The sequence below is a fragment of the Apus apus genome, chromosome Z (genome assembly GCF_020740795.1).
Source record: "Apus apus isolate bApuApu2 chromosome Z, bApuApu2.pri.cur, whole genome shotgun sequence".
Taxonomy (NCBI): Eukaryota; Metazoa; Chordata; class Aves; order Apodiformes; family Apodidae; genus Apus; species Apus apus.
The window spans coordinates 53,044,473-53,058,023 of record NC_067312.1 but is presented as its reverse complement, the minus strand read 5'-3'; the positions used below and the strand labels follow the sequence as shown (position 1 = coordinate 53,058,023).

General features: G+C 36.6%; 1 protein-coding gene across 7 annotated transcripts in view; it reads left to right on the top strand.

Moving 5' to 3' along the window:
• PCGF3 (polycomb group ring finger 3) overlaps positions 1-13,551 on the top strand; it is a 109,893-nt gene that overhangs the window by 27,224 nt on the left and 69,118 nt on the right. For 3 of the 7 annotated variants that reach the window (XR_007891829.1, XM_051642774.1, XM_051642769.1), the window contains exons 1-3: positions 787-829; positions 6,747-6,864; positions 12,906-13,002. Coding sequence is in view for 6 of the 7 variants with exons in the window: in XM_051642774.1 (XP_051498734.1) it covers positions 6,756-6,864; positions 12,906-13,002 (206 nt within the window). In the remaining variant the exon portion in view is untranslated. Of the gene's footprint in view, positions 1-786; positions 830-6,731; positions 6,865-12,905; positions 13,003-13,551 lie in introns of those variants that run through there. The other 4 variants (XM_051642770.1, XM_051642772.1, XM_051642773.1 and 1 more) reach the window with 2 other exon arrangements.

Sequence of the window (13,551 nt, the reverse complement as noted above, 5' to 3'; positions counted from 1 at the left end):
TAAGAGTAAATTCAGTAACTTCAGGCTATGCTTTTGATTTTTTGAAGCAGGAAGACAGTAGAAATAGCATTCTACCTGTCCCTGTAACATCTGAGTATTTCCAGTGTCAATCAACTTAGTAAGAAAAGTTGCATTCTTTTGTCAAGCTAATCTACTAATGTGAGATTAAAGGTGATGCAAGGTCTTTTTTTTTTAAATAAAATTTATTTTTGGGAAATACCTAGAGATTCTGGAAATGCAGATTACTTCCTTGAAAGTATATTTGGAAACTTAAGATACAAAGAGAAGATTAATTGCAAATAAAGTTAGAAAACTGAGAATAATGATAATCTGGCTGTAGATCTTCAATAAAAGTATTTTCTTTTCTTACAAACCAATCGCTATCTAGTACGTAGGTTACGGTTTAAGAGTTCTGCTTATTTATTTGGTTATTTTATCTGCCATTTTTGAAGATAATAAATTCGCTTCTGTTTTGCTGTCACATGGTGACAGGACTACTTGGCTTTTGAGTAATTTTTCTTGCCTTTGTATGTCCTTTCATAAGAAACAAAATAACATATTTTTGTTTGGTTTTTTCCCTTTTTTTTCTTTTTCTGAGGATCTAATTCTGGCAGTCTTTTTTTTTTTTTTTCCTTACTCAGAGGTGCCTCTGCCCTGCTGTTGTCTTAAATAATATAGATAGTTAGACACTTCTAGGTGAATTTGGTGAGCTAAGTATTTCTTTTTGGCAGCTGGATTTTGAGAATTTTGGATGTTAACTTTCAGACTGTTTTTCTGTCTTTTCAGGTCTCTGGATGGCAGACTCTGAAAAGAAATGCTGTCTTAAGAGGTATGCCTCATGTAGGCTAAAATATTCCTGACTAGTATATATATAAATGATAAGGCCATACTTCTAAGGAGTCCTTTGCTGATCTTCACTGTTAGCTTGCATGAACAATAGTGCTGAAATCTCTCTGAAAGGTGAAAGCTTGTACAGAGACATTCAGGCTTGCCTTATTGGTGACACAGTTTTAATAGATCTGTGATACCCTGCTTACCTTTTTGTTTGATCATCTTAATCGAACATTGCCTTAATGAATTAGGTATAGCACAAACAAAACCACTTGACTGTCTGATATTTGCTTGTTTTTTCAGTCGGGAATAGAGTCTAGATGCCTTTGCCATTGTCTCAATCACTCACTTCCTGCTGGCATGATGTAGGACTTAGAATCAGTGTGAGGCTGACACCATGCTAATAGTGAAGTATCATGTCAGTTGGAACCCAGATGAAAAAATACTAATCTTTGTGCAAGTGATCATTTTTGCATATTAGTTGGGTGTTTGGAAGGTTCTGTGTGTTTGGGGTTTCATCATGTTCCAGTGCTTAAGGAAACTCTCTTCTCTCTCCATTGTTGGTATGTTGTTTCTGAATAATTCATTGCTTTACAGCTATTAGGAAAGCAATCTCTTTGAAATTGAATTAGATAGCTCCTATGTTACATCTCCTATTCATTTCAGGATTCATAAGTGGCAGACTCTAGGAATATAGGTTTTGTTTGTCTTTTCAAGAGAAAGATTGGTCTAACCCAGTTATTTTCAGGGCTCTCGCTGTTTTGTATTTTTTTAGGCAGGACCTCTTGATTATTTTTTAGGCATGATTCAGGTGTCTCAAACTTTAGAAGGCTTCCTATTTCTCTAAAGCAGTACAGTGCTGATTTGTTTTGTTCAGACTCAAAAATGTAAACTACTAGTGTAAACTACTAAAAACTTGGGTTAAAAGTGGCTCTTCAGCTATTGACTGAGATTCTGATATTGCTGGCTTTTATGCTGTGTTTACAAAGGTCCTAAATGAAGTTATTCTAAGAATAAAGCAATATATTATTGCTATTTTCAACACACCTGTGACCAAAAATCAAGAAGATGGTGCTTTACTGTTCTTGGAGTTGCACATTTGCAAGACGACAGGCATTTCACTGGAGATGCAACACAGAACATTACTATGAGACAGTAGGAGTACTTTTTGCGTAGTTTTTCCAAGGTTTTCTTGAATGCAGATGGAATAGACCCACAGCAGCTCAATTTAAGTGAGCATACTTCAACTGCAATATTGGATTAGAGCAGTCTGGAGGTTACTTCCAATCTATACTATCCTGTAAATTTAGGCAACATGCTGAGGGGCCTTTTCAAATTTATGTATTGATTTAAAATTTATTTTGTATTCCTGTAAAAACAGATGAAGCTCAAATTGATGTGTTCTGTTGGTTTTGGCTTGTTTGGGGTTTGTTTTTTTTTTTACTTAAAAAACCCCCAAACAAACAAAAAACAGTAGCACATGTGAGTAAGAAGTGTTTTGTGATTATGGAACCAATGAATTTGAGTAAATTTTTCTATTCCAGAAATGTGGTTTTGAGACAGAGGGATCATGATTTGGCTCTAGTATTCATCTGTTGGCTTGATAAAGAGTGAGAAAACTTAAATTTTATCAATGTCACTTTTCAGTCAGTGGACTGATAGTCTTAAGGTTTTATTCAGTTCTTACAGTTTAGGTGAGATTCCTTGCTGGATTAGGTTACTATGTAAGCAGATAAATGTGTAGAAAAACTAATGAACCTCAGTTTCACACAGATTTGCCCTACTTGGATTTGGCTTTCTAAAAACTAAAGTAAGGGACAATATTTCTGTTGTCTAGGGTTACTGGATTTTGAAAATGATGTTGTAAATGTTTATGTTCTCATCTGTCTTCTGAGGTTGCCTGCTTTTATATAGGATTATAACATTCTTTGATACTTCTGCATATTAATGTGGCTGCAATCCTGTGAAAATTCAGAAGCCCTTGGGTATACATCTTGTACACAGTGACTGATTGGTCACATTAGAAAATAAGGCAAATTCAAGTAGTCAAAGTTTATTGTAGAGGTTTTCTTTTCGTACTAACTCCTGCAGAGTCTAGTGAGTTTATAAAGTCTTTGTAACAAAAAAGCCTCAATTTTGAGATAAATTTTTGCTTTGATTTGATTTTTAAAATTCTATGCAAGAAGACATCAGTCCAGATGGTGCTTTGGAAAACTGAACTTATTGTCCCCTTCTACTATTACTTCAAGCTGGTGTCTGTGACTTGAATAACCTCAACCTTATTCTGCCCGTTTTCTTTTTAAAGCAAGCAATTTTGGATGTTGAGCTCATGCTAACTTCACGGAGTTCATGTCGATGTGATTATGACTAATAGTTGCTTAAAGGAGTTAATGAGCAGCCTGAGCACAGTTGAAACAGTAAGAAATTCAGCTTGCATAGGTAGGCAAAGGTAGTGTTATAGTGTACTAAGTCCATAGGTTCGCGGGATAATTCAGGTTAGAGAAGACATCCAGCAATCATATAGTCCAACTGCTCAAAGCTATAAGGTCAGATGCGTTTGTTCAGTGGTTTAATCCAGTTGTCTGAACATTTCCATGCTCTTAAGCTGAAAGCTTACTTGGGAATGTTTATTCAGAGATGGTTTGGGGCTTCTTTTTTTTTTTTAATTTTAAGCTTTGATTCCTGGTTTTGGAAGTTCCTGAAATCACTTTTAACTTTCTTTTTGATGTATCACTGTTTGAGAGATGGTAAGATGAGATTTCTCAAAGATACCACCTGGAGTTCAGATTTGGGAAAATCTCATTCCCTTTTTCAAAGGGCGGGTATTAAAGGGAAACCTGGATTTGCCTAGAAATTAGGCAATAGGTTGCTTAAAGCAAGCTGACTTAGCTTGGTGGTTCGTAGTCGAACTTCAGGTTTTGAATATTGTGTAGTATGTTACTATGTGCTATTATTAACATAGATTAATTGTGTGTGCAGAGATTGTCACTAAGTAGTCTAAATAGAGGGATGTAACTTCATTCAGAATTGTTCATAGACATCCAGCAGCTGGTAAACATGCTTTTCCTCCTTCCTTGATGTTACTACATGTTGATATTGTAAAAGTAGATCTTTGAGAGTGCTATCTGAATAGCAAAAACAGATGCTGAGACTTCCAAAGGATGCTGAGAATTTATCAAGATAGATGTCACCTTGCTTTCATGGGAGTGCCCAGCAGTTAAAAAAATTACCTAAGTTTTCAGTTGTTTGGTTGATAAACAAATAATATTTCAACTGAATTTTCCAAGCTGAGTGGTGTAAAATCTTAAATTTTTAATAGAGTGATCTTTAATTTATTACTGTACTCATAATATTGAAATAATGGATAGTCTTTATAGTAATTAAGATGGATTTAAAGTGACACAGAAATAGAGGTCAGCATTAATGTATTGGAAAAATTTTGTACTTTCTCTTTGCTTGTAAACTTACATCTAAAATACCTTTTTTTCTCCTGTAGCAGCGTACTTTAGTGTGTCTATGGTTAGTTGAGAAGCATGTTTGGTACAGGTTCTTTTTGTAGGTTGGTAAGAACTTGGCTGTCTTACATGATGAAAGTGACTTGACTTTTTTTGACAGTAGGCTGTAGGAACATGAGAATGTTTGGACTCCTTTCTAAAAGAACGTGTATTTCAAATAGACTAGTATCCCTTCTGAGTTGCTAGTTGTTAATATATTCCAGATAGGATGTCTTCTACATTCTTGTATTAGCCATCTACCCACATGGAACGTTTCTTTCCCATATATGGTGAATGGTAGCTTAGCCTCGTAGTTTGTGATGTGACTGTGTATCCTCTTCAGATAAATAAATAGCGATAAAAATAATCAATGTTGAAATTTGCAATTGTTATTTTTTTGTCCTCTGAAGTGATACATAACAGGTGATAAATGTGGAATTTTTTTTGTTTTAGTTTATTGCTATTATTAATTCATTTCTTACATGGGAGATTTAAGCTGTGTCGAAGCTACCATGTGTAGGCCTCTGCATATGTGTAGAAGAGATCATTCTCTTTATTTTAGCAGCTGCAAGATAGCAGTGTGGGCCAGACCTTCTGGAGAAATCTCCTACTCTAGGTTTTGTCATGTTTTTGAAACTGAGGTGTCTATTGCCCTGGAAAAATTTGTTCCTGTTCTGCTTCTTCCAATAGCTTACAGTTTCTGTTCTTTAAATGTCTAATCAGAGGGGTTTGTGTCATTATTGCAAGGTGTGTAGAATTTTCATGAAGTTGATGGGACTGACTTACTCTGAGTATTCTAGAGTACATGTATTTTTCTGTTGCCAAAAAGTGCATTATTTTGTTTCTGGGTTTTATTAATAAACATTTTGTAGTATTTTTACCTTCTTCATTGTATGCTTCACTCATTGTTCTCATAATATTATACCCTCTCTGAACTGTTCTTTTATTGCAGGTTGTTTTTTTTCTGGTGCCAGTTCTTGTCTCTACTGTACTGGGGAAAACTGTCATACTTTTTCTAGAAAATAATTAATTTTTCTTCTTCAGTTTTCACTGTGATATATTTGGCTCTTCTGCCTCATTAGTGCTTGGATTCAGTCTGTGGTGATCCTGGACACCATATTTTTTTATGTATATATTTTTTTAATTCCTGCTTAGGCAAGTAACTAGAGTGGTATTGTAACTTAATTTCTGTTTTCTCTGTGATGAATTAAGATGCCCAGTGTGCTAACTTTCTGTGTAACTGATGGTTTTAAGCCATCTCCTGAACTGCTCTTAAAGAGTTGTTGAATCCCTCTTCCACTGTGCCATATACTTCATGCAGGAGCTTCTTCAACTGGAGACCTCTTGCTCTAACTTCCAGAGGTTTAGTATGTGGCTGGTTTTCAGTTGGTTAGAAATAAATCTATAAAATATTATTTAGAAAAGTAATTCAGATTCCTAGCAGAGAGTTTGACCTATCTTGTGTACCGGAAAGCCAGGTTGTGCTTTCATTCTTCTGTCACTAGCTTAAGTAAGAAATTTCAAATACCATAAGATAAGTTAGATTTTCATGTCACTTAATTCTTAGCAATAAGAACTGGAAGTCTTCCTAGCCATTTTTATGTAGGATAATGCAGATTTTAATGAGTGGGTGTTGGATACGCTTTTCCACATATTGTAATGGAATGTAAAGTACTTTTTCAGTGTGAAAGTTTACCTTGTTCTTTTTGCTTAGTACCACTTAATTAAACACAGAAGAAGAATATGACAAATTAAATTAAAGATCAGATATCCTTGTTATGATATTTCTATGTGAAATTTGGGGGATAGGTGTCAGCATTCAAATTCTGAAATGTATTCCAAACTAAGCTAGGTGAAAACTAGTATTTGTGAGCCAAGGACAGTAAAGTCACTTTAATGGAAGCCTCTAGTTTGGTGATTTCTGCAGTGAAGGAACCAAATGTTGTTGTAAGCTGGTTTAGCCTGCTCTTCTAATTAACTGTAATGATATCAACTTATGGTAACAGTACAATTTTCTGATCAATGTATTTGAAAAATAACAGTTTGTTCTGTCATGGGCTTTGTCTAGTATTTTCTCTAAAAGCAGTTGGGGTTGCTGCAAAAATTTAAATGAGCTGTTTGATTTATCATTTCAGATATTTCTTATTTCTAGTGATAGTTATGCCATTGCTTGCTCTGAAGAAAGAAAAACTTTTTAGGTCACTTTTTTTAGTACAACAAATTACAGCTCTGCTGGTGAAACTATATTAGTTTGCATTTAGTTCTTTAACTGGAATTTAAATAAAATGGAGTTGGAAAAGGTTTACTTTTCAGCTCCATTATTGAAACACAGCTTCAAAATTACTAGTTAGTAACTTATTCCCAAATGATTTCTACCTGATTACTACAGCTGTGTTACTTTATTGTATGTCTTTTCTGCAGACACCAAAGATGCTAACGAGAAAGATTAAGCTTTGGGACATTAATGCCCATATAACCTGTCGCCTGTGCAATGGATACCTGATTGATGCCACTACTGTTACAGAATGCTTGCATACTTGTAAGTAGAAGTATAATTGAGTTAAAGAAATTGTTGTGTTTTTTTTATTGCTGCGCAACATATTTAATGGTTTTTCATTGATATTAAAAAAAATTATTGTACATCAGCAAAAATAACAAGTGCTTTACTAGACAGTTTTTTTTAACAGATTATTTGCTTTTTTAGCAAAGCAAATTAAGAGAACGTTGGAGCTGTACTGCACAAACTTGAAGCCTTATGCAATTAGTGATAACATGTGCATTCAAGAATGCAGTCTGCCTTCCTGTTAAAGGAATGTGGAATGCCTGCCTCTCTTTTCTGCAAAAGTTGACATAGGATATGTTTTCCACCTGGAGCCTTCCAGATCTCTCTTGCTCTCCTGTTCCTCTGCAAAAAGCAGCCATAGTTTATCCCTTAATAAGTGTATTGCATTGTGCTGTAGAATAAGCTTTTCTTCAAAAATGTTTTAATGAGGTAGCTGTTTGTCATTATGTTACTTAATTAATTTCTAGTTTCACATTGGTATAGTATGCCTTAGTACCTTGCAAAGCCATAGGCTGCAAGAAACTGAAGGTCTAAGTCCATCCCAGCATCTTTATTGTTGACATTGTGGGATATTGGAGTGCTAGGTTTTGCAATATTCTGATGGAAATTTCATAGTAGCACAATTTGAACTAAACATCCAGGAAGATTCCTATGATTCCTATGAATGAGGAGAAGCATCCTTATTTTCCGGATTGGTAACTCCAAAACTTTTCTGTCTTGAATCTGTTCTAATATACAGTTTCCTTTTCCAAGGTAGGTATCAGCTGGGAGGAATCAGCCTTCAGTCCAGAAAGGATATTGTAGTGACATTAAATATCCTTAGTAGCAGTCGTATTGATGGCATTAGACCTTACATTACAAGATTTTGCCAGAAGTATTTTTTCTAGCTGTGTCTTCAGAATCCCTGCCATTTTATTCATCTAGAGCTGGTAATCTGTTTTGTTTATGTGTACCTAAGTAGTATTTGCCATGCAACTTCAAACATCTTTTTCTGATAAAGCTAGTATTTGTTTGATTAGCTTAATGACCCCCAATCCCTAACTTTCTTTGGAGGGAGTTATTTCTTGGCAGTGGCTTAATCTTTACAAAGTAACAGTTTCAGTGGACTTGCTCTTCACTAAAATGTCTTATAAAGGGGAAATACACTGTTCATTATTTGCCAGAGATGGTTTTTCTTGTATTTCATCTAGAAGTTCTGCTCATCAGCTTAATGAGTTTGTTGTTCTTGTCGTGCTTCCATGTCAGTTGGGTTTTCCTCATGTCCCTTCTGCATCTGTTTCAAATCTGAATTTCCATAGTGTTCTTTTTGGAGTTAAGAGAAGCTAGCCTTCTACTTAGTTTTGCCCCAAGATCTTTACTTGTGCTATTAACAAGATTTCATAAAAAATCAGTATTATAACATGTTAACATGGCTGATGTAGAGCCAGAGAGTAATTTGTCATGGCTCTTTAAAAAAAAAATAAAATTAAAAAAGCAAAACCAGAAACAGAAAAACCCACAAAGCCCCCTTACCTGATGTTGTCTACATATTTCTTACATTTGCTTATGAAGAATTTTTTTTTATTAATCCACAGGGTTACAGTGCTTCAGTGCTTGCTTAAAAAGGCAGGGTGTCGTCCTTGCTAACTTCTGCCTTCCCCCCCCCATTTTCTTTTCTTGTGGCTTTTGTTTCACTTATTTTGGCTGTTTCTGTTTTCAGTATACTACTTCAATATGTGTCCTGTAGCATTACAGTTTTCTGAGAACAAGCATACAGTTCCATCTTCTTAAGAAACTTTATACACATTGGCATCATTTGTATTCTCTGTTACTGCTAGTAATATATATCCCTGAAAAATATCTTTGCAAAATCTACCCGGCAAGTGCCCTGTCTGTTGAGATAGTGAATTCTCTGCTAAATTACACCACAATGATATTTTTTTTTCCCTGTTTCTACTCAGAGCTGCACAGTGTTATTATCTTTTTCATTTTTCTTTAATTTCCTGTCCTTCAGACAATCTGAAACTCTTCAGTAGTGAATGTAGTTCCTGGATTCCTTGGGTGAGAATAATTTGGAAGACCAAAGCCAACCCTTTGGAGGGGCAGGGCCAACTGCTTTTGTGAAACAGAATTCAGGGGAAAACAAGTGGCTTTTTGTTCCCTTTCCTGCTTTTTTCTCTGCTCTATCTTTAGTTTGCTGGTGACAGGCAGGCCTATAAATCTTCTATGATAAGAACTTAATTAGTAGTAGCTCAGTGTTAAGTCCTTCCTAGTTTCCATCTGTTTCTTAATTGGAATTCTAGGTTAGTAGGTATAGACAGATCTTGTTAAACTTTTGCATTTGTAGTTTGGCCTTGATTAGTGTTTACATGTGAAAGCTGTTCTCAAATGTTGTTAAATGGAAAGCCTCATCTGTTACGAAAAGTGTTATTTTGTGCTTTCATGAGGATGATGAAACACTAGTTGTGATTCTTGAACTTGATGTAGAAATGAAAAAAGTCAAGGGGAATGAAACTGTTAAGAAAGAAGGGAGAGGACTCACCTTGCTTGTTCCTTTTCTAATAGAAATTTTCTGATGTTTTTAGGTATAATGTAAAACTACCTGAAAAACATACAGCTCAGTTCAGGCCTACAATCAGTGCCCAATTATCTGGATAGATGGAAACCAGAGACTTTGGAAAGCCCAGGTTATGAAGGAACTCTTACCAGTTTTCAGATCCTAGAACATATGCCATATTCGCCGTCCCATACTCCTAGGACTTCCAGTTTCAGGAGAGTATATTAATCCCAACTTGACCCTGTGAAAAAAGAAGCAATCTAGGAGCCTGCAGCACCTTCCAAAAGCTATCTATTTGCATTTATTGAGATGTTGTGCTTATACTAATGAACCTGCCAGAACCCGAGCCAACTTGTTAAGATTTCTGTTTTGAAGTATATAGTGTATACTTAGTCCAAACTGGAAGATGTACTGAAATGGTTGTTTTAGAAGGTGTCATAGAATGGTTTGCATCGGAAGGGATCTTTAAAGATCATCAAGTCCAACCCCCTGCAGTGAGGAGAGACATCTTTAACCAGTTCATGTCATTCAGAACCCAGTCCAACCTGCTTGCGGGGATGGAACATCTTCAAACTCTCTGGGCAACCTTATCCAGTGTTTCACTACCCTCATTGTAAAAAAACTTCTTCCTTATATCTGGAATGAATCCACCCTCTTGTAATTTAAAATCATTATCCCTTGTCCTGTCATAACAAGCCCTACTAAAATGTCTGTCCCCGTTTTTCTCATAATTCCCCTTTAAGTATTGGAAGACTACAGTAAGGTCTTCCCAGAGCCTTGTCTTCTTCAGGGTAAAAAACCACAAGTCTCTCAGACTGTCCTGAGAGAGAGTTGTTCCATCCTTCTCATTGTTTTTGCGGCCCTCCTCTAGACCCACTCAAAAAGGTCCATATCTTCCCTAAACTGAGGACTCCAGAGCTGAATTAAATACTCCAGGTGGTGTCTCACAAAAACAGAGCAAACGTGCAGAATCACCTCCCTTGACCTGCTGGTCACACTTCTTTTTAAGTAACAGAGAATATGGTTGGCTTTCTGGGCTACAAGTGCACAATCCAGCTGATGTCCATCTACCATTGCTTCCAAGTCCCTCTTCTCAGGGCTGCTCTCAATCTCTTCAGCCCCCAGCCTGTATCAATTCTGGGTATTGCCCTAACCCACGTGCAGGACCTTGGATGAACTTTCTGAGGTTCACCTAGGCAACTTCTTGAGCTTATCCATAACCTTCTGGATGATACTCAGTCCCTCAGATGTGTAGCTGCACCAGTGGGCATGATGTCATCTGCAAACTTGCTGAGGGTGCACTTGATCCCACTGTCTATGTCATTGATGAAGGTATTAAACAGTGCTGGACCTCTGAGGTTCATCACTTGTCTCTGATCTCCATCCTGACATTGAGCCATTGACCACTGCTTTCTGGCTGTGACCAGCCAGCCAGTTCCTTATCCACTGAATAGGCTGTCCATCACATCCATACCTCTTCAATTTAGAAGGATTTTTTGGGGGACCACATCAAAGGTCTTACAGAAGTGCTGGTAGATAACATCAGTAGCTTATCAGTGATGGTAGTCACTCCATCATAGAAAGCCACTAGATTGATCAGGCAAGAATTGCCCTTGGTGAAGCTGGCTGTCTCAAATCACCTCCCTGTCCTCCATGTGTCTTACATAGCTTCTAGGAGGATCTGGTCCACAAACTTCCAAGGCACAGAGGTGGCAGGTTGGTAGTTCCCAGATCCTCTTTTTCAACCATTTTTAACAATGAGTATGTTTCCCTTTTTCCAGTTAGCATGACTGCAGTGTCTGTCATGGAGAGTGGCTTGGGAATTACATGAGCAAATTTCCTCAGGACTCTGCGATGCGTCTTGTCAGGTCTCATAGACTTACTTATGTTCAGGTTCCTCAAGTGCTCATGAACCTGATCCTCTCTTACTGAGGGAAGGACTTTGCTCCCTCAGTCCCTGCCTTCAGGTTCATCACCTTGAGAAGTGTAGAAAGAGAGATTGCCAGTGAAAACAGAGGCAAAAAAGTTACTGAGTACCTCTGCCTTCTCATCATCTTGTTATCAGTTTGTCAGTCGTGTTCATTGGGGGTGGTAAAGAGGTATACACTTTTTTTACCTTCCTTTTCTGGTTGATATACCTGTATCAGCCCTTATTACTCTTTGCATCCCTTGCCAAGTTCAGCTCCAGTCATGCCTTCATGTTCTGGACCCTATCACTACATATCCAGACAGCATCCCTATGCTCTTCCCAAGATACCTGTCCCTCCTTCCACTGTCAGGCTCTGCTTTCGTTGACTTGGTAAAACTGGGGTTTGGCTTCACTTTTGCAAATGGATCTGCATTCCACTGGAGCAGACTGCTATGTGCAGTCTGTGCTTAGTGTGGGAAGTTATGAGGCTCGGTCTAACCATAACCTCTACCAGCAGCAGTACTGTCATCCTAAGTATTTAAATGCAATGCAGAACACAGATTTGCTACACATAATTTGCTGCAGGATAATTTTTTGTTATTAACAGATGTTCATTTAATTTTACTATCATCTTGTCTGAGAGGTAGATGGCACTATAGTTACAGAAATGCTTTCATTTTATGTGATGAGTGCAGTAACACCAGGATTAAATGAACTGCTACTGTTTAAGGAAGAGCGATCCCCCTGTCCATTTGTTGTTTTTTTTTTCCTCCTACATTTTTTAATTACAACTCAAGTGAATCAGGGTATCATGTGGCAGCACATGAGTACTGGTGGGTTTTTTTTTGGGGTGGGGGGACAGTGGGAGTGTAAATAGTTTACTTTGAATGAGATGCACATGATTGTGTCTGTGCATATGGAAACAGTTCCGAAGGCATGCAGCTTTATAATGAACTGCTGCTCTAGCAACTTCTACTGGGACATTTTACAAATACTTAAGGTCTATGCACATGTAACGTTTTGTATTTTTTTTTCTAGTGGCAGTTAAACTGTTGTGTGATCTGTGAAATTTAGAATTAAAATAGCACCTGGCTATCCACTCTTTGGAAGTTTTCTGTTCTTTTAAAAAGTATCCAACTTTGTAATAATGAGTTTGTGTTGGGTTTGTTGCTATAATACACTTCCGAAAGTAGTTAAAGCACATGTTTAAAGCAAATCTTAATGGTGTACAGTTCCTGTAATATCTCTACAAGCTAAATGGTGCAAGCAGCATGATGTTGACCTGCTAGAAACTGCTGTTCTAGTAAATTCCAGAGAGGGGCTATGTTGTATGCTTTTCTTGGAAGACGATGGCTGGGTACAGATGCCTTAATTCTAGTGCATCTCTTTCCTGTATCAAGAACATTAATGAAAAATATTGGAAACTGTGTTCTGTGTGATTAGACATGATGCTAACATGATGCAAAAAACAAACTTTTTGTAAATTTCAGAAAGAAACAGTTCTGTGACTGTATAAAAACTTCTTTTTATGCTTCTTCTATTTCTTTTTTATGATGATGCTCTTGTTATCAGTCTGTAGGAGCTGCCTAGTGAAATATTTGGAGGAAAACAACACCTGTCCAACCTGTAGAATTGTTATACATCAGAGCCACCCATTACAGTATATTGGGTATGTATGAAAGCAAAAGTGCAGCTAGCTTTACTCTAGACTGTTTCAGGTTCTAACACAGCACAGATTTTTCCTAAATTTTCTTACTTGCTTATCAGAATGTTAACCATTCACAAAGAAGGTTGAAGGTGACTGAGGAGATACAGGGTCAAACTTTTTTATTAATTTGAAGCTCTTTAGTATCTGTTAGCATCTTCCAGCTTTAAAATAAAAAATAGTATGCACTTTACTGTTTAAATTCTGTGCAAGTTTTGGTGGGGTTTAGTGGTGTCTCATTTTATATGCTAAAAATTACATAAATGAAACATTTGTATAAGTTACACTTCTACAAAGTATCATACTCACCATGTCCAACATAATTCTTTCTCAAACTTCAGGTTTCTGTTTTAGCTTGTTCTTCTTAATAATTTGCTTCATGTTACTGTCTTCTGTTGTTTGATGTAATTACTGATTTGAGAATTGAAATTCTTCTTGAGTGAATGGAGAGATTTTACATCAATTTCGTACTGAAACATTTTTAAGATAAATAGTTGACTTAAACTTTTTTTT